The following is an 18601-nucleotide window of genomic DNA, read 5'->3' on the forward strand; positions in this document are numbered from 1 at the left end:
CCGTGGAGAATTGAGGCTTGGGGGCAGGAATTGCATTTCTATCCACAGAAGGATGAGCTAAGGGTTAGCGCACCTTTGAAACCAGACAAGGGGAGCAGCGGCGAAATGTTGGGAAGCGCCGAGGGCCAATCAAGTAGCTATTGATTGGAATGCTTCTGCAGTCAGAAATGATTTTCTGCAGCATAATAGATGGAGGGTGGAAAAATGAGTGTTTAAGCCTGGTTGATGAGAGATTAAAGGCTCCTTGTGCACACACATACAACACATTACACACACACACACACTCTTTGGACGCCGTATGTACAAAAACGCCAACACTGTATGAACGTCATTGCTCCGCTCCTCTGACATGTGTTTACTGCAGGCAGCCGTCATTCTGCAGCTAATTAGTGTGTGTGTGCGTGTGTGTGCGTGCGCGTGTGCGTGTGTGTGTGTGTGTCTCACCTGGGTCTCGACCTTTTCCCTGAAAGAAAAGCACAAATTTACTCAGAGCAACAGGTTTAGCTAACAAACACATGCACAGGTGAGGGTCCAGACATGGCCGCCGCCCTCTCGTGCTGCCCACACCTGAGCCGGGCTGCATTAGCGACCCGCTACGACACACAAAGGAGTTGTGCGGAGCTATTTGCGCGGACAAGAACGAAGCAGGCGATTGCACCTAGCGTAGGACCGCTGCCTCTGCTGTGGCGGGACGCAGCAAACAGCAGCGGACGTCTGAGGGCAAATCTGCAAAAACAATCTTGTTTGGGCGCATCAAGGAGGCAGTTAAGTCAACTGGAGTCTCCTTGGCGAGCGGCAGCGGGAGGGCGCAGCCTTCAAAGTGCAGCAAAGCTTGAAAGAGGAGGCGAACACAGACGGACGGGTGGACGGGCACATCAACACAGACACGCAGCCACGGCGGCGGCGGCGGCGGCGGCGGCTCACCTGAGATCTGACGGAACCAGGATCTGAAAGAAGTTTGAGAACAGGCGCGGTGAATGACGGGTTGGCGGGAGCACGCCAACACTTGCACACGCTCGCCGGAACGACGCGAGACTCCCTCATTAGTGGAGAAGGCGAGCGCTCGTGTCGGACCGTGGTTCACTTTGTTTTGCTGCACTGCCACTACCTGACAGCCGGGATAGACGAGGTAACGAGGCCGGCGGGGGGGCGGGGGGAGGCGGGGGGGAGGCGGGGTGGCAGACCTGCTATGTGCTCCACCGGTTTCTTTCATTGGCTCCCAGAGGGATGGTTACACCCCCCGGACACACAGCTACACACCTCTGCACAAACAACCCTACCTGGGCAGCTTCAGCTAGTGCATAAACACACACATACCCCTCCACACACACACACACACACACACACACGCGCGCATGCATGCTCCGCTCTCAGAGGGCCTGTACTTCTTCAAATGAACTTTGACACAACAACAGAGAGCTGAAAACACCCACAAACGCAAGTAAACAACATCTTAAATAGTATTTTCACCCCCCCCCACACACACACACGGACACACACGGACACACACACGGACTATAGTTGCACATCTGACTCTTTGATGTTTGTAAAACCTGCCTCACGCTCATCTTGGAGTTTTTTAAATTGAATAAACTCTTTTTCTAAATGTGCATCTACTGTTTGTGTTGTTGTTGTTGTTGTTTGTTTGTGCTTCTGTTATGTCTGTTGTGTGGATGCAAGTCCATTCTTAGTGTCTTAGCCAGGTTAAAGGGCCTCCAAGCTCATCCTCAGGTACTTATCGTGAAGTTTTATCTCTAACAAGTGAAGCGGAGAACTTGGCTCATTGTGTAACCGGCAACGTTCAGAGGAAGTGACTATAAACACACACACACGCGCCGGCGTGACGCTGTGTGTGTGTGTGGGGTGGCGGGAGCTCAGGCTGTGCTCGCTCGGGTTCAGAAACTTTTTAGCATTCTGACAATACAAACATACACAAATCAGGGCCTGAAAACTCCCGCCAACAAGCGCCTCCACGCCCCTCCCCCGCCCGCAAACACGCTGAGAACACGCTAAGCTAGTTTCAGAAGCTCTCCTTTCATTCCGCAAGTTTTCCCTCCATCTCTCCTCACAGCTGCCGGCGCTGCCGCGCAGGGAGCTGAGTGACAGACGCACAACAGGATCACAATCCCAAAAGTCGGGAGTTGCTGAAAAGGCGGCTCCAAATGCTGGTTAGCTTTGGGGAGCGGTGCCGGCGTCTGAGAAGTTTCAAACCCACCCTGGAAAACTTTACAAGGAATGTGTGCAGCACTGATCAAACGATCCCAAAGACGCGGGAAACGATCAGCTTTTTATGTGAAGGCGGCGAAGTGGACCGTCGGGTGGTGGATCGCTCAGAACGCGGAGATAATGAGAAACACGCGGCTCACCTGTTTTTCCACAGCCGCTAAAGCGACCCAGGCACTCTTTGTGGGCACCTAAACCGCACTTGGAGCACAGATAGCCCTGGTTGAAGACGCCCCTGCAGCACAGACACATAAATACACTTCAGATCAAGTCAAAAACACCATGACAGCGGTCGGAGCATGCTAAAAACCCGCTACGCTGCCTTTTATGCATGCGTGATGTCAGTGAACGCGTCACGAGATGTTCCTCACTGACTTACAATCAGATCTTCCAGCATATTTTGGTGCAACTGCCTCCTTTAGCTTGTTAACAGCTGATTAGCTGTATAATCTGCATTAGCGCGCTAACGTGCTCCTAGACTAATGAGGATTCTCACACAATCGGATCATTCTGCAGCACGTAGGAAGAGGAAAAACTTGTTTTTATCAAGCGGCTACAGCAGGTAAACCGGGAACTATAACAGCTCATTAAAAAGCCGGTAACAAAGCCAGCAATACTCGATGTGCAAATGATGTGCACACATACGGGCTGAAGCAGCAGCGTGTCATTTGCATAAGCATCTCAGAGGCCCTAATTAAAATGACATGAAGGTAAAAACTGCTTTGCTTCACTCTCCAGCTAAGTGTCAGTTTAACCTCAGAGAGAAGTCTAGCATGGAGTTAAAGTGCAGTCGTTTTTCCTTGTTGCACTGTATCATGGGAAAGTATCAGGATTTAATCCAGCAGGAGACGTAGACGCGTATTTAAGGACTCGCTGAAAGGATGCAGGTTCCGGGAGGAGGGGCTTAACAGGGAGAAAACCTCGTCTTTTATTAGCCGCTTAAGCCCAGAAGACAAATAACTCTTTTATGGGATGACAAGAAAATAAGAAGATCCTGAAGAAAGCAATTAAATGCCCCACGTCCTCTTCATCCTCGCGGTGCTGACCCGAGATAAAAGCTGCCGGATTCCGCTCTGGCTCTGGTGATCTGCAACCTTGTCCCCCTTTTCCTGTACGTCACCTTGGAGACGTGCTAAAGCGCGACAGACAGTTTTCCTCGCCGGGGAACCACTCAGCTGAGAGCGACCGTGAGCCGCGGCCCTCGGGGCGCAGACTGGAGCGGTGTGTGTGTATGTGTGTGTGTGTGGGTGTGTGTCGCACCTGAGCAGCATGTGACAGGAGTTGCAGGAGGTAATCCTCTCAAACGTGTGCATGTGGAAGTCGTGGAAGTTGTTGGTGGCGTTCTCAGGGAGGATGTTGGATCTGGAGAAACACAGGAAAACAATCAACCCCAACCACAGACGTCTGGAGCGTCCTGGACCTGAAGGGGGACACGTCCCGGGAGCAGCTGTCCCCCTGAGGTCGGAGGAGAAAACCATCCACTCGGATGTTCTGACTGGGATGATTCAGCGTTTATTGATTCTGATTCTTAAGAACTGACAATACGGCAGATCGGAGATCGATGATCCCAGCCAGACGTCTGTCCTCCGGGGGTCAGAGGTCAAAGAAAGCTCGAACGCTCGTCTGCCTTTTCTCTCTCTACTTCTGTCCATCAGGCTCAGTTTCCTCTAATAATGTCCTCCACCAGAGCCCCGTTGGTTCCTCATCTCTCCCCTCAGGTGCTTCCTCCAACCTCTGAGGTGGGACCTGGAGGCAAAGCTGGACTGAACCACGGGACCTTCCTCGCTAGCCTGCGCTAGCCTGTGCTAACCAGCCCGGTTACTGTCACTGTTAATGGAAAATCAGATAAATATGTAGCGCTACCTACTATAAATTATGTTTTGAAAGATCTGTGGTAGATTAAAGTTTGTTTTAAATGATGAAGATCTATTTAAAATCTTTAGAAATCACATTTTTCGCTGCTAAATCTGCGTGGAACGACTGCCGTGGGGCTTCGTCAGCGGTGTGTCCCTCATTAACCATCCAGCCGGAACGAGCCGCTGTGACATCACGCCGGCGTGACATCGCGCCGCCGTGCCTAAGCTCACGCCCCACGGCGATGGCGCACACTCACATGGCCATGCCAAACTGCTCCAGCCACTTCTTTTTCAGCTCTTTGGTCTTGAAGAAGAACTCGAAGCCGCTCTGGCCCTGTTTGTGCGTGAGGTAGAATCCGTAGGACCACTGCAACAAAACAACACAGCGTCAGGTGGAGGAAAAGCGGCGCCGTGGCGTATAAATAAACCGCGAGCCCGGGTGAGCGGGAGGAGAGAGGATACGGGGAGACAGATGGAGACAAAGAGATGCAAAATGAAAGAGGGCTGCCTGGAGAGCCAACAAAGAGTGGAGGGATGGAAGGCGGCAGAACTGACAGACAGACGGAAAACAGAGAGAGAGATGAAGGATGCGAGGTCGCCGCGCCACGGAACTGCTGGACAGCGGACAGCACGCCGACCGGCACCAGCACCGGGCCCGGATCATCTACATCAGCCAGGCTGAAGGCTAAACGCCGCCCCGTTAGCCGCGCCGCTTCTGGACGGCATCACTTTACAAACTACGCTTGTTTTCTTTCCTGGGCTCCTCGTTGGGATTGTGAACTTCTAACGCTCCCGTCCGAGGGCCAAAAAGATGCCGAGCTCCCGGTGCTGTCAGGAAAGCTCATCTTATCCGCCGAAAGAGGAGAAAAAAGGAGAGGAACGCTCTGCCGAGGCATCCCAGCGGACCCCCCAGGCTGACAGGGAACAGGAGCATCTCCAGCTTCTAATTTGTAAAGAGAAAGAGGAGCTGCCGGTTTCTTTCTTTGGTGGGACTTTGGAGTTCCAAAGAAAGCTCCATCCCGTTTATACGCTTATTAAACGGAACCACAGAGGTTGTTAAATCCACCACAGGTTAATTGTTTTCTCTGGTGTTTTTGCTTAGGCACTAATAAAAGTGAAATAAAGGCAACAAATGCGCTGAAATGAAAGAAAGCGGCGAAAGAGAAAATGGAACATGTGGGAGAATCATGCCGGCGTCTTGAATTGATGAGATTCCAGCGGAAATGATTGTTTCCGGCTCATTTGTATTCAGGGCAGCCACGGGAGCATCTGCTGCAATAATATGTGACCATAAAGGTGCATATTATGGTCTGTAATGTAGGGCCAGAAGGGTTAAAAAGCAGCACCTGGGCCTAGCTTAGCAGTTAGCAGGGGCTGGCTTCCTGATGGCGTTAGCAAATATTAGCAAAGGGGTGACATCATTAAGTGATCTAGTCTGACACACATATTAGATCGGGGCCTCTTTCCAGTTCATCTACGAATAAAGACGTATTTTGCTTCAGATTAGGGGTCAGGGTTGAGGGTCAAGGGTCAAGGTTTACAAACTTGTTGAGGTGGTTTTGGCAGCGACTGTCCTCACAAAGATAGACATACAGTGTGTGTCGGAAGGCCTCCGGCGAGGTTTCCCGCCATCTGGGAGGAGACAGACTGCTGTCGTCTGATCGTTGCGACACTGTAAAACATGTCGGAACAGTAAATCCGCTCAGCCGCGTCCTCGGCCGACGACTCCGGATCGTTTGAGCGGCGCGTTAAAGACGTAGACTTTGGTTCGGGTGGGTATAAAATGCCATCATGAGGCAGGTTAACGCCGCTCCAGGGGCGTTTTACGACCCTGCGTTTATCTGCTCAACCATCGGAGCTGCTCATTACGCTGAAACAAGGCGGCTAATTGGCCCGTCAGCCGCCCGCCCTGCTCTCAAATTTGCTGACTCAGCCCTAAAGAGGCAGCAATGGAGTCAGCAGTTCAGGCCCCCCCCCCCCCCACACACACACACACACACACACACACCACTGCAGCTGCCCAGCTCGTATCAGACGCCTGTTTTGTTCGTGCATCCATGTTGTTGTTGCTGTTGTTGTTGTTGTTGTTGCTGTATTACTGTGTTTACGTTACGTTGGACCTGACGGAACCATCACCAGGACCAGAGCAATACCGGCGCCGGTTAATGGAAGACCGGAGCGCCAAAGTTCTGAAAACCCTCCAAACGTTTTCTTTCTTTCTAAATGACGGACGTGAAATCTGTCTTTCACGACTTTAATTTAACGTTAAGTGAAAAGCGCCGCTGCAAACATTGTATGTTTGTTTGTTTGTTTGTTTACGCGCACAGCGGCCGTTTCAAGCCTTCGTTTAGAGAAGTTCTGTGAGTAACGTGACTGTTTAAAATAATGGGGACTATTTTTGGGGGGTATTTTTGTATTGTGAGCTGGAGCTTTTCTGTCGTTTAACTCTCATTAAAGCGGAGCAAGAGATTTTAATGAGGAGGAAAGTGTGCATCTCGTCCTCTTTGACTCCGGCGCCGTTTAATTGTGGCTAACGTCTCTGCAGGTCGGAGCGAAATCATCCTGCCAAAAGTGGGATTTCGCGACTCGCCTGGAAGCCAGAACTGAAATGTCCACAAAGGCGGAAACTGCTGCCAAAAAAACAAAAGAAGAAGAAGAAATGCTTGAAAGGAGCGAGAGACGCGCCAGGAGGGCGACGAGCAGGTCTGAGAGCAGCGGCCGTCCAGTTCTGAGGCGGAGCTAAACGTCTTTGAAAGATCCCTCCCCGCGTCCCCTGTCCTCCGTCCTGGACGTCACGTCGACACCAGCAGCCCGATGAGGACGGTGGACATCGTGGACGATGGCGTCCGGCCGTCTGCGGCCTCAGGCGCTAACGAGTGTGTGGCGTCGCTGCTGCCTGATGTAGCGGCTCGGGCTGTGGGGGTGTCGTGGTCAGGCTGTGAGGGTGTCGTGGTCGGGCTGGGGGGGTGTCGTGGTCGGGTGTGAGGGTGTCGTGGTCGGGCTGTGAGGGTGTCGTGGTCGGGCTGGGGGGGTGTCGTGGTCGGGCTGTGAGGGTGTTGTGGTCGGGCTGTGGGGGTGTCGTGGTCGGGTGTGAGGGTGTCGTGGTCAGGCTGTGAGGGTGTCGTGGTCGGGCTGTGGGGGTGTCGTGGTCGGGTGTGAGGGTGTCGTGGTCGGGTGTGAGGGTGTTGTGGTCGGGTGTCGTGGTCGGGTGTGAGGGTGTCGTGGTCGGGCTGTGAGGGTGTCGTGGTCGGGGTGTGAGGGTGTCGTGGTTGGGTGTGAGGGTGTCGTGGTCGGGCTGGGGGGGTGTCGTGGTCGGGCTGCGAGGGTGTCGTGGTCGGGCTGTGGGGGTGTGGGGGTCGGGTGTGAGGGTGTCGTGGTCGGGCTGTGGGGGTGTGGGGGTCGGGTGTGAGAGTGTCGTGGTCGGGGTGTGGGGGTGTCGTGGTTGGGCTGCGGGGGTGTCGTGGTCGGGCTGTGGGGGTGTCGTGGTCGGGCTGTGAGGGTGCCATGGTCGGGCTGCGGGGGTGTCGTGGTCGGGTGTGAGGGTGTCGTGGTCGGGCTGTGGGGGTGTCGTGGTCGTGGTCGGGCTGTGGGGGTGTCGTGGTCATGGGGTGCGAGGGTGTCGTGGTCGTGTCGTGGTCGGGCTGCGAGGGTGTCGTGGTCGAGGTGCGGGGGTGTCGTGGTCGGGCTGCGAGGGTGTCGTGGTCGAGGTGCGGGGGTGTCGTGGTCGTGTCGTGGTCGGGCTGCGAGGGTGTCGTGGTCATGGGGTGCGAGGGTGTCGTGGTCGTGTCGTGGTCGGGCTGCGAGGGTGTCGTGGTCGGGCTGTGAGGGTGTCGTGGTCGTGTCGTGGTCGGGCTGCGGGGGTGTCGTGGTCGAGGTGCGGGGGTGTCGTGGTCGGGCTGCGGGGGTGTCCAACCTTTCGGGTCTCCTTGTCAGACGTGGGGTTGTTGGTGATCTTGAAGAGATGCAGGTCGATCACCTCCTTCATCTCGTAGTTGTCTCCTCGCCGCTTGCACACGATCACGGCGGCGTCGAACAGGAAGATGTGCCTGCGGTTCAAGAGAGAGTCGGGTCACCAGGGGACGGTCCTAATCCGGACCCTTCCTGAGATCGGATAACACGCCGAAGCCGACCGCGTCAGCCAGACGTCTCACCTGTCCTGTTTGGCTCGTTTGTCCACCGAGGCCACCCGCACCTCCCCGTCGCCTTTGGGTCTCCCGTAGTTACTGAGCGCCTGATTCTGCAGAAGAAGAAGAGAGAAATGGAGCCGCAGCGGCGACGCGAAGGAGCTCTGAGGTGAACGAGGAGGAGAGACCGGCCGCTCACCAGGTTTTCTATAGATTTCTGGTACTGGTCTATTTCCCGTAGCGTCTCGTTGTCCCTCTTCACTTCGTTAACGTACTGAGCCAAGTCCTGCACATGGTTACCAAGGCAACAGAGGAAAAACAGCATTTAAACAGCAGACACAATCAGTTTTTAGAGGTTTTTGCCTGTCACACACTCCAAAATGAACTCAAACACTTTACAGGGAACACTTTTCTCTGATATCTGTCTTATGCTGGATCTGTTTTTCTTTTGTTTTTTTCACTTTTTGACCATTTTCCTGCAAAAACCTGCAGAATATTTCAACTGATTTCCTCTTCTGCCTCCTGGCCAGCAGGGGGCAGCCACGCTGAGCTTTGCCCTCACGTTTAAAAACTCTCCCACGTTCTATCTTTATTTTACTGACACTTACAAACCAAAACGTAGACAGAAGAGGAGAAAAAGAAAAGCTGAGCACGGTGGCTAACGGCCGGCGTACCTTCATGGCGTCCAGCGCCAGCCTTAGATTGCCCTTGTCGGTGGCGTCGTGAGTGTGTTTCACCAGCTCCTATCGGACGGAGAAAACACACAAGTGAAGCGGGTCGTGGACGCATTGGTCCCTCCTTCTGTGAAACATGCTTCCACACACTCTTATCCTGCCGCAGCCGTGATCTACGGCTGCTTCACACACATCCTGGAATAAATCTGATAGTGTGTGTTTGTGCTCGCCGGGGCGTGTGTGTTGGGCCTATCTGAAATTGCTCGCCGGTGCCTGGCCGCGGTGTAAACAAGACATCTAGACCTCGGCAGTGGATAAGGAAGGATGTCGTGCATGTCCTTCATACAAATACACACACACTCAGGTATGCACACACACACACACACACGCTGGCCCACTGGGGGAGATATATGGGTCTGCGTGATGCTGTTCAAATCCCTGGTGTCAGTCAAGCTCAACCTGGGCATTATTATCAGTTCCAGGACTGCAGAGTCCCATTTATCTCCCCCCACCCCTCACACGCAGAGGGGGGTGGGGGGGGTGTCACGGCGAGGGCCGTACGCGAGGACTCGCTGGAGGAAACTGTGTTGAGGTGCTTTCAGGATGGAGGAGAAATGATGAGCTAAGGCGCTGAAGGGAGAGATTGATTGGGGGGGGGGGGAGTCTGGGAGTCGGAGAAAGTGACACCAGGTTTTTACAGCGCTGGGAAATAACACAGCTCCTTTTTATTAGCTGAGCAGATGTTTGACGCTCACTGGCTTTGATTCTCCTCTCGTGGTTTCAAAGAGGCTGAAACAACATTCTTAAAATATGAAAGAAGATTTTGCTCCTAATGATGAAAGTTCATGATCTCGGGAATTATTATCGACTGACTGAACACTTTAAGATTCAATTTTGTTCAATAATTGTATTTTTTTTTTCAAATGTCTTTGAGGGGTCAGAAACGGGCTTGATGAGCATGTTAAAGGTTAAAAATGCACCTTTAATTGTGCCTTTAAAGGAAAGTTTGTGGCTCGTTATTGATCACAGTCCTTTAAAGGTCTGAATGTTTCCATGACGATGACATTGACACCTCCACCGTCTTGGTCTGCCCTCTCTTTACTCTCTCCATCCCCCTCTCTCCTCATGCTCATCCCTCTCTGATCATTACTGTACATCCTGTCAATGAGAAGCTGCAAGAAGAGACGAGAAGAGCCTGAAGAGCAAACCCGAGGAAGAATAAACGCGACCAACAGCGCCCCCTACCGACCACCGCAGGTATGACCGCGCTGGTTTTTAACGTACCAATAAGGAGACTTTTGTCCGGGTTTGACCATTTACAGAAGGATTATGAAGCAGAGAGAAGAGACCAAAGTGTGCGCAATAATAAATATATTGCAGCGGTGTAAACATTTTCTGTCGCGTTGATGTGAGAGTTTATTACGGAGGATTGTGTTTCTTTTTAAAGCCTGGATCAAAGCAATTAAAGCGTGTTCTGACAGCCTGACTTCACTGCTCAACCACTTTAAATCTTCTCGCAGAGTCAGCTGATAACTGTAGACGTTTTAATCTCTTTAGTGTTAATGTCTTTGCACTCAGACTTATCACAAGTTAAAAATAAAGGAAGTAAAAGGAACCTAAACTTCAGGACAAAAAGATGTTTCAATCTGAAGGATTCAAACAGTTTTATATAACATCAAAGGTTGTTCCATATAAAAATAATATGCTTATGGCAGACTGGTTAGTTTCTAATGTAAAAACGTGATGACAAAAACAATGGTTTACCTGAAGGAGGAGGTGATACTTCAACACTCGCTGCATCGGCACCACCAGCAGATCCCTCAAGGTGAACTTTCCATAGTTGGCTCGCTTTGAACACTCCTGCAAGATGAGAGCAAGTTCTTCCAAACACAAACTCGGATTTTCATCTCAGACAGCGGCCTGTGCGCGGTCACCTGCACTACCTCAGATGTACACATGGGGGCGCACTCCCCCAACACAGAAAACTGCAACAGGCCCTGGACCAGGACCCGTACCAGGACCCGCAGCAGGACCAGGTAAAGTCCAGCTTCATGCTCACCTCCAGCTTCATGCGGATGTCCTCTCTGTCCTTGCAGAGCTCATCCAGGGTGCCGATGGCCGTCTCCACGTGACTGCAGTATTTCCCGTAGATCAGCAACCTGAGACCAGAACAGTTGCTCAGATTTCCAGATGTTCAGAACATCTGACGGCGAGTTCAGGGTCTACCTCTCTTTAAAGTTGAGGAAGATCTGGTAAAGGTTCTGGGCACTTCTGTGGTGGAGCGAGTCCTGGACCTCCACTAGTAAACATTTATGAACTTTAACCAGTTCCTTAAAAAAAGCAGAGTCCAAGTTCAGTTTGCTGCCTAAATTATTGGTCATTAATAGATTCATCTCGTAAAAACTACCGAGTCCTGGTTTAACAGATCATTTCTGATTTTTACTCCCCACCGTTGAAATGAAAGACAAAATAAAGATGGTTGTTGTTGTTTATCATATGATGAGTAAATCTTTGTCGTGGTTCTTTGCATCTTAAAAGCAGCGACGCATTTAAACAAATTCTTATTTACGTCGTATAATGCTGGAATGATGACGTCATTTGCAGTCACCCAGAGAAAAAAAAATGAACGTAGAACTTCAGGAGTTCCGACAGCAGGGGGCGGTAGAGATGCGCGGTGCTTTATCCACCGCCCATCATCAGTGTTAGCATCACCCTGGCGTTAGCCTTTAGCTGTGCCCGACCTCCTCTCCACCCCCACCCCTCCAGCCCTGACAGTGAAGTGTGAAGTAAAGGTTCTTACCGGGATATTCACGAAAACACTTTCGATCTCAGCCGCAGATAAATAGGAGGTGAGGGGGGACATAAAGTGCTGCAGCGGGGGGAAAGAGAGAGAGAAGACGTGAGAAGGAAGCTCGTCCCGTCCGGTCCAAGAGCGGCAAACTCATCTTGCAAGAGGCCATTATGGTTCCTATTATAGCTGTTGGACGGCGACCAGCTGCACTCAGCACAAAACAATCGGGGACGTCCGGGTCGCAACAGTAATCTCATTTTTACAGAGCCCGCAACTCAAAGACTTCCCCTGCCCCCCCACCGACCCAAACTCCTCTCCTGAGCTCCTCCGCTGGGAAATCTGCTCTTTAAAGTAGCCGTGAGTGGGAAGGAACACGGCTGCTGCTTGGTTCTGCACCAGGAACACTTAGAACCTTTAACTAAGCTACACAAAGGTCAGCAGAGGGGCTAAAGTGATAAAACCCACTGTTCAATCCACTTTCCTTCTGTGAAATGGAGACAAAAACAGACGAAAGTGGGTCCGTGAGCCAGATCATCAACCCAAACTCCACGCATGAGAAGCTAATCATCATAAAAAAAAGGTTAGCGGAGGGGAAACAAGAGGGGAGACGTTTCTGCCCGCGCAGATTTCGATGTGTTTTGGACGCCAGAGGCCTCCCGAGGCTGCAGACGCCGCTACCTTCTCGATGGACTCCAGCGTCTCCGTGTATTTCTCCTCCGTCTGCTTGATCTCAGTCAAGCAGCAGCTCCTGATGTCGATCTCGGCCTGCTTCTGGAAGGGCTGCGACCCCAAAACACAAGAGACACACCGACGCCGTTACAACGCCCTGTAGCGGCCCCGCGGCTCTGCCGCGGGACACAGGAGTGATGGAGGGAAGCTGCTGACCGGAGGAGGAAGAGCCTCCGTCTTCATCAGGTCCTCGTAGATCTCGCCGCCGTCCTCCTCGTCATACACGCAGTCGTACAGGTCCTCCTCGTCCTCCACAACTTTCTCGCTGCAGCACAGGGGACAGAAAGTGTGACTGACAACATCACACCGGTTGTCACACGGTCGTGTGTGTGTGTGTGTGTGTGTGTGTGTGTGTGTGTGTGTGTGAAGACTATATTAAACCGCACATCCATCTGCTCTCAGATCAGTTTAGCAGCTCTGACAGTGCGGCGTGGGAGGATTACGCAATGTGGTGAGTTTTGGTGAACGCGATCTGGAGGCCGGGAAATAATTGCGGCCATCACTCAAGTGGCGGTTGTCAGTGCAAAGAGAATCTGAAGCCGATCTGGGACGCGATGGAGCCCACAGGATGAGTGGGGAGCTCGTGGCGAAGGGTTGAGAGGAGAGAAGACGGCTGCCTTTGAGTCAACACCCAGGAACAAATGTTCCGCACACCCACAACCATCTGTTGTCTATTTACCAGCAGAAAAACTCAGAATTAAAGCACCAAAAAGTGTTGAAAACGTTTCAGCTGTGTCGACGTACTCGATGAGGTCCTCCAGGTGGTTGTAGATGTCCTCATCCTCCACGCTCTCCTCCGAGGGAAACGACCTTGAAAGAGGGAACACGGAGCTAAAGTATCATTTTTCCATGTTTTTAAAGCATCTGTGTTGACCTGCAACAAACCTGATCCCCGTTTGCTGTGCGATGGCTGTGTGGGAGAGCTTAGACAGTGTGTCCACCACCTGCAAAAGGAATCATGGTTAAACAAGCCTTTGGATTCAAACGTCACTGAACTCACAGCGGTCCCGGGACGCTGGGGACGGTGCAGTTCCGGGCGTGGACACCAGGGGGCAGCATTCAACCACATTCTTTTTTTACATTTATGGAAACAAACGTTACATTCCGCTTACAGCCGGCGTGTAAAACGTGCCTTTATGCTCGCGTTAACTTGCTGTTTCACCGATTCATGACGGGTCACGCGTGTCACGTACTAATCGATGTTCCCACGCAACCACGTGATCCAAACAGTAACGATTGTGCGGTCATGTGTGTCGGCATGGTAACGTGATGACCGTTGGTATGACATGTGTCACATCACCGAGCACGTCCTTCGCCGCCCTTGACCCTCGTGGTGCGGGAGGCTGCGATGTGTCACAATCTACATGTGATTGCCTTCTACTGGCGTCACACACACACACACACACACACACACACGTTTGCCCTCAGATCAATAGTGATCACACAACCAGGCTTCAAGTGAACGGAATCACAGAAGGACAAGTTGTAGCAGACCAGAACTGATAATGGGACGCATTTTCATGCTGATGTATAATTAATGTTGCTCCTTCAGTCCGTGTGTGTGTGTGTGTGTGTGTGTGTGTGTGTGTGTGTTTCTGTGTTTTTGGGCCATAATTTAGGGTCCAGTGACAGAGGCGACACGTCCCGCCAGGTTACCTGTTGTGGCCTCGCTCAGGAATCACCCGCGGACAAAACCGGCGACTTCCCGAGGACTCGGGCGCTCGTAACTCATCTTAGAACAGCCCGGCGACGGAAAATGACTGTTCCAACGTTCCGAGACGCCTCGTTTTCAGCGGAAGAGCTCAGAAACGACCACTGCCGCTCCTCAAGTGTTGCAACCGACGCAAGCGCGTCTGTGGGCTGTCAGGAGGTCCCTGACGAAGGGCCGATCAGGGGTCAGTGGAGGTGATCGCTGACATCACAGAGGCTGAAGGAAGCGGCCGCTGTTAGAGGCGGAACGCGCCAGCAGCTCCGCTGGCGGCAACACGGGGCGCCATGGCCCAGTTTCCTGCACTTCACTCTTCCTCCTTTCTGTGGCTCGTTTGCTTTTATCTCTTCTTTGATCTCCCTCCAGATGGTTGATCTTTGGATAAATATAGAAATGGCGTTGGTCACCGAGCTTTCTGTCCGCACGTTGGTTTCCAGGGCAACGCGGGACTCCTGACTTCCTGTTCACGGTTGCCGGGGTCGCGCGCGCACGGTGACCTTTTTGTTTTCCGGCACAATCCTCAGAAAAATGTACAAAGAACGCCACAAGTTCACTCGGCTGCTGTCTGAAGCCTGACATCGTTCCTGCCCGAATCACCATGGCAACAAAGGCTAACTGCATACTGTAAGAGACGTGGGGCTATTCTTTGCTCTGATTGGTTGGTAAAATCAAGGACTTTGCTCATAAATCGTGTTCATCAGAGATCAGACGGAATCATTCGGGATCGCCGGCGCCTCTTAGCAACAAAGTTTGACAAAGACGTGTAAACGTTGCGCAACACCCGCCCGCCAGCAGCCGCTTCTCACTGTAAAACCGTTTTGCTGTAATCAGCCAGCAAGAATATCAACATTTGTGCTGTTCTGAAGGCCAGCTGAGGCTGACCAGGGACCAGCTGTTCGCTTCAGGGCCGTGGCGTTCGGCTGGCGGAGGAGCGCCGGCGCGGCAGGTGGCGCCGCTTTCAGACGGCGTTAGCATCAGCTGAGACCAGCACAACCAGATTCTCCCACACTGGTTCTTTCAAAGATCGCAGCTCTTCCCCTCTCCATTGTCTCACTTTGGTTCACTTCCTCACGCCGACTGTGAAAGTTTCGTGTCTGTCTCGCGGCTGAGACACTTTCTCGCCGGTTCACAGGAAAACACGTGGAGATTGAGCGGCTCAGGGAACAGTGGAGGGAAGCATTGCGGGGCTGGAGTGCGTGCACGTGTGCGGTGAGACTGATTAACACACACGCTCGTGGGGCGGGGGGTAATCCACATAAACGGTAGCCGGTAACCGCCTGATTGGCTCATTCATGTTTGGAAGTCTCTGCCACGGCTCATTAGCCACCATAATACACAATTAGCCTGTTTGGGGAGAGAGACTGGGGGCTGATTAGGATGCGACACCCGTCTGCCTTTTCTCAACATCATTGCTTCTCTCATTTCCTGCGTCGCTCCTGTGGTCCAGCGCTGCCGCTGCTTCCAGAAGAAGCGGGCCGACTGGGCCTGGGCAGGATTCTCAGGCTGAGTTTAACTCCTAAAAAAGTACCGAGATGACAGTTGAGAGCGGTGGTGATTCCATTATTCCTCATTATTCCTTCTTGTCAGCTTTGTTTGTGCGATGCTTCGCCTCTCTGCCTGCTCTCATCCTGAGGAAGGTCAAAGGTAACTTTGCTGTCTGGGTGAATCATATCATCACCTCGGCATCACACCCGGGAAGTATTGGAGACATTTATAGCACATCGGTGTAGTTTCTCTCTCTCTCACACACACACACACACACACACACACACACACACAGGCTCTGTACGTGTTCAAGCCCCCAGGACCTCCCCTTGACCCCCACTAACCTTATACGTAACCTAAAACTAAACCTGAAGACCTTCAATCCGACCTGTAACGTCGTGAGGATCCAGAGAAACATTTGGAGGAAGTCTTAAAAGGGAGCAGAGCGACTCCTTGAGATCAACCGCTGATCATTCGAGAGGATCCTCCTCTCACAGATCCTCCTGGATGAGGTATCCCAGAGCTCCCAGAGCTCCCAGAGTTCCCAGAGCTCCTAGAGCTCCCAGAGCTCCCAGAGCTCCCAGAGCTCCCAGAGTTCCTAGCGGTACCTGCTACGTGCTACCTGCTACTAACATCGGTGGAACAGAACCTCCTCCATCCACCATTGTCTCGGCGCATCTCCATGGCAACTCAGTCGTTAGCTGGCGGAGGATGGCCCAAAACTGACGGGGGGAAAAGCGCAACGGGGGCCATTTTCGGCTAAAACACAAACTCGCTGGAAGGGAAGGAGCCAAGATGTTGGTTTCACTTCCTCTGGGGCCGATTTTAGCGTCTCCCAGCACCGTAACTCCAGCAGCACGCGTCCACACGGACCCTCAGCGGGACCGTCTCTCTATTTTCTTGCCTCGGTGGAGGCTTTGATCTTCAGGAGGCTGGTGTTTGTCTCTCAGCGAGGCCTCGCAAAACCTCGGGATTCCCAGATTTATGGAAACACTGGAACTCAGCAAAGGGGTCAAAGGTCACTCCTTCGAAGATACCAACTCCGGGAGCGTTAAAAATGCTGTATTCTTCAAAGACCTCAGCCCCACCAGCAACGGAGGCGAGACGCTTTGATTTGACATCTGGGAACGTGACACCGGCAGCCGTCCTCTCCTGTTTGTGCCTTTGGAGATAATATTCGCTGGCCGTAAATCCGAGCAGCCGGATCGTTACGAGAAGCAACATTTACGGGATGAGTTACAGCGTGAAGACTTCCTGAGTCTGGCCGGTTCTCACTGCAGCCATTAAATGAAGAGGAAAGCCTGGAAATTCGGGAATGTGCTTTAGCTGCGGGGAGAGTAGAAAAGCAGGAGCCATCCGACGCCGCGCAGCAATCAGCAGGATCAGCGAGGAGACGCTGCGCTGCTTTTCTCATCAAACAAAGCTCCATCGACCGGCCCGGAGACGTGCAGGGAGACCCGGCAGCTCAGAGGCTCCGGAGGCTGGTTTACGAGCCTGTTAGCTGAATAAAGGCTGGAGCGGCCGTGGCGATGACTGCGGTTCACACGTCAGAGGCGTTTCACTGCTGACTGGAGCCTCGTCAGGCAAACCCAGGGGGCAGAAACCCACCGCAGGACAAAATAAAGGAGGCTGGCGATTGGGAAGCTGCGGCATTTAGGCGCAGGGTTGGAATTCCAGCTTTAATTGTTGCTTTTTCATTTTTTGATCTAAGATTCTTTCGCATCCGATCAGTAGAGCTGAAAGCGGAGGGATCCACCCACTCAATCTACCTTCTGATGCAAACAAGGGAAGGGTGAGGAAACCATCATGTTGGCAGATCAAAAACCAAAACGCTTCAAGGAGCAAATGCACGCGACTGAGTGTGTGCTGCTGCTACAGATCTGGCCAGCATGTCACATTTATATGGCATAAGTGGGTTAGCATCATTTAGCATACCCCGATGAGCGCCAGGGATCTAATGAACAATTAAATCTGCACTATTTAAATCCCGGCGGATGCTGCACGTTAGTCATGCAGCAGTGCGCCGTCTCATTACAGCCTTTCTCTCTCCTTGCTTTAATTATTCAATATTCCATAAAACAGGGTAGCGTAGCTACAGGAGTTACAGCCTTAGAGCAACAGGAGGGCAAAACGTGACCTTGTGTTTCGTTCTGAAAGGTCATTTTCCCACCCTGCGACCTGACCAACCCTCCATCATTTTGGGTCAGGATTCATCTCCAGAGTCCAGCGATGGTGTAAGATGTTGTGTTAGCGCCGATTCCTGTCATCAGTTTTAGGACTAAGTTCATGTTTTTATTGATTTAAAGGCAACGGTAGTAGCTTGATTTACGTGATGGTGGATTTACGGGTGTTTGTTCCTTCTTCCACGCAGCGCTCGATGATCGTGGCCCTTCTTTACACGTATTTCATGAATTCACTTCAGGTACGCTAATATCAGCATCAGCTGGAATCTGACAGATAAAACTTCACTAATTTACACAGTTTAACTTCCTGGAAATTAGATAATGGGAAAGATTAATGATGCAGGTTTAAAGGGTCCTTGAAAGACCTGTGAAGATGCAGCAGGAGATAAAGGATTCGTGTTGTTTTACACCTTCATCATCATCAAGATTCAGATATGCTGCTTAATTTAGCCGTGTTCTCCCTTTATAGAGCGTGTTTATGCAGAGCAATCAGGCTTAATGGAACAAGTTATGCCTCATTAAGTGGGACTAAGACACTTCTTTCCTAATTCAGCTCATTATTCTCCCTTACATTAAATCAAACTTCACAGCGTTGTTTATCCAAACGACACGTAAATGTTCCTGGGAGATGCGGCACAAAGCGTCGCTCCCCTGTGAGACGTTAGAGAGAAAACAGCTTCTTCATCTCAGTAACATTCATACGGAGTCTATTATGGGTGCAGAGGACGGGGATTAGCTCTTTGGGGACGCCCCCAGTCTGAATGGAAGCAGATCCACCCACTCCACCTCCACCGGAGATAGACCCCCCCCCCCATCCCCAAAGAAGAA

The 18601-nt window shown here is 52.0% G+C and overlaps 1 protein-coding gene across 2 annotated transcripts in view; it reads right to left on the minus strand.

The window, feature by feature from the left end:
* vav3 (vav guanine nucleotide exchange factor 3) overlaps positions 1 to 18601 on the minus strand; it is a 42628-nt gene that overhangs the window by 10482 nt on the left and 13545 nt on the right. For both annotated transcript variants that reach the window (XM_029842643.1, XM_029842644.1), the window contains exons 3-19: positions 13283 to 13341; positions 13142 to 13207; positions 12554 to 12662; positions 12347 to 12448; positions 11678 to 11746; positions 11104 to 11207; positions 10937 to 11036; positions 10642 to 10737; positions 8878 to 8946; positions 8403 to 8489; positions 8231 to 8316; positions 7993 to 8125; positions 4337 to 4446; positions 3484 to 3585; positions 2367 to 2458; positions 925 to 947; positions 445 to 463 (exon numbers count right to left, since the gene is read on the minus strand). In XM_029842643.1, coding sequence (XP_029698503.1) covers positions 445 to 463; positions 925 to 947; positions 2367 to 2458; positions 3484 to 3585; positions 4337 to 4446; positions 7993 to 8125; positions 8231 to 8316; positions 8403 to 8489; positions 8878 to 8946; positions 10642 to 10737; positions 10937 to 11036; positions 11104 to 11207; positions 11678 to 11746; positions 12347 to 12448; positions 12554 to 12662; positions 13142 to 13207; positions 13283 to 13341 — 1426 coding nt within the window. The remainder of the gene's footprint in view (positions 1 to 444; positions 464 to 924; positions 948 to 2366; positions 2459 to 3483; positions 3586 to 4336; positions 4447 to 7992; positions 8126 to 8230; positions 8317 to 8402; positions 8490 to 8877; positions 8947 to 10641; positions 10738 to 10936; positions 11037 to 11103; positions 11208 to 11677; positions 11747 to 12346; positions 12449 to 12553; positions 12663 to 13141; positions 13208 to 13282; positions 13342 to 18601) is intronic.

Source organism: Takifugu rubripes, chromosome 10 (assembly GCF_901000725.2).
Source record: "Takifugu rubripes chromosome 10, fTakRub1.2, whole genome shotgun sequence".
Classification (NCBI taxonomy): Eukaryota; Metazoa; Chordata; class Actinopteri; order Tetraodontiformes; family Tetraodontidae; genus Takifugu; species Takifugu rubripes.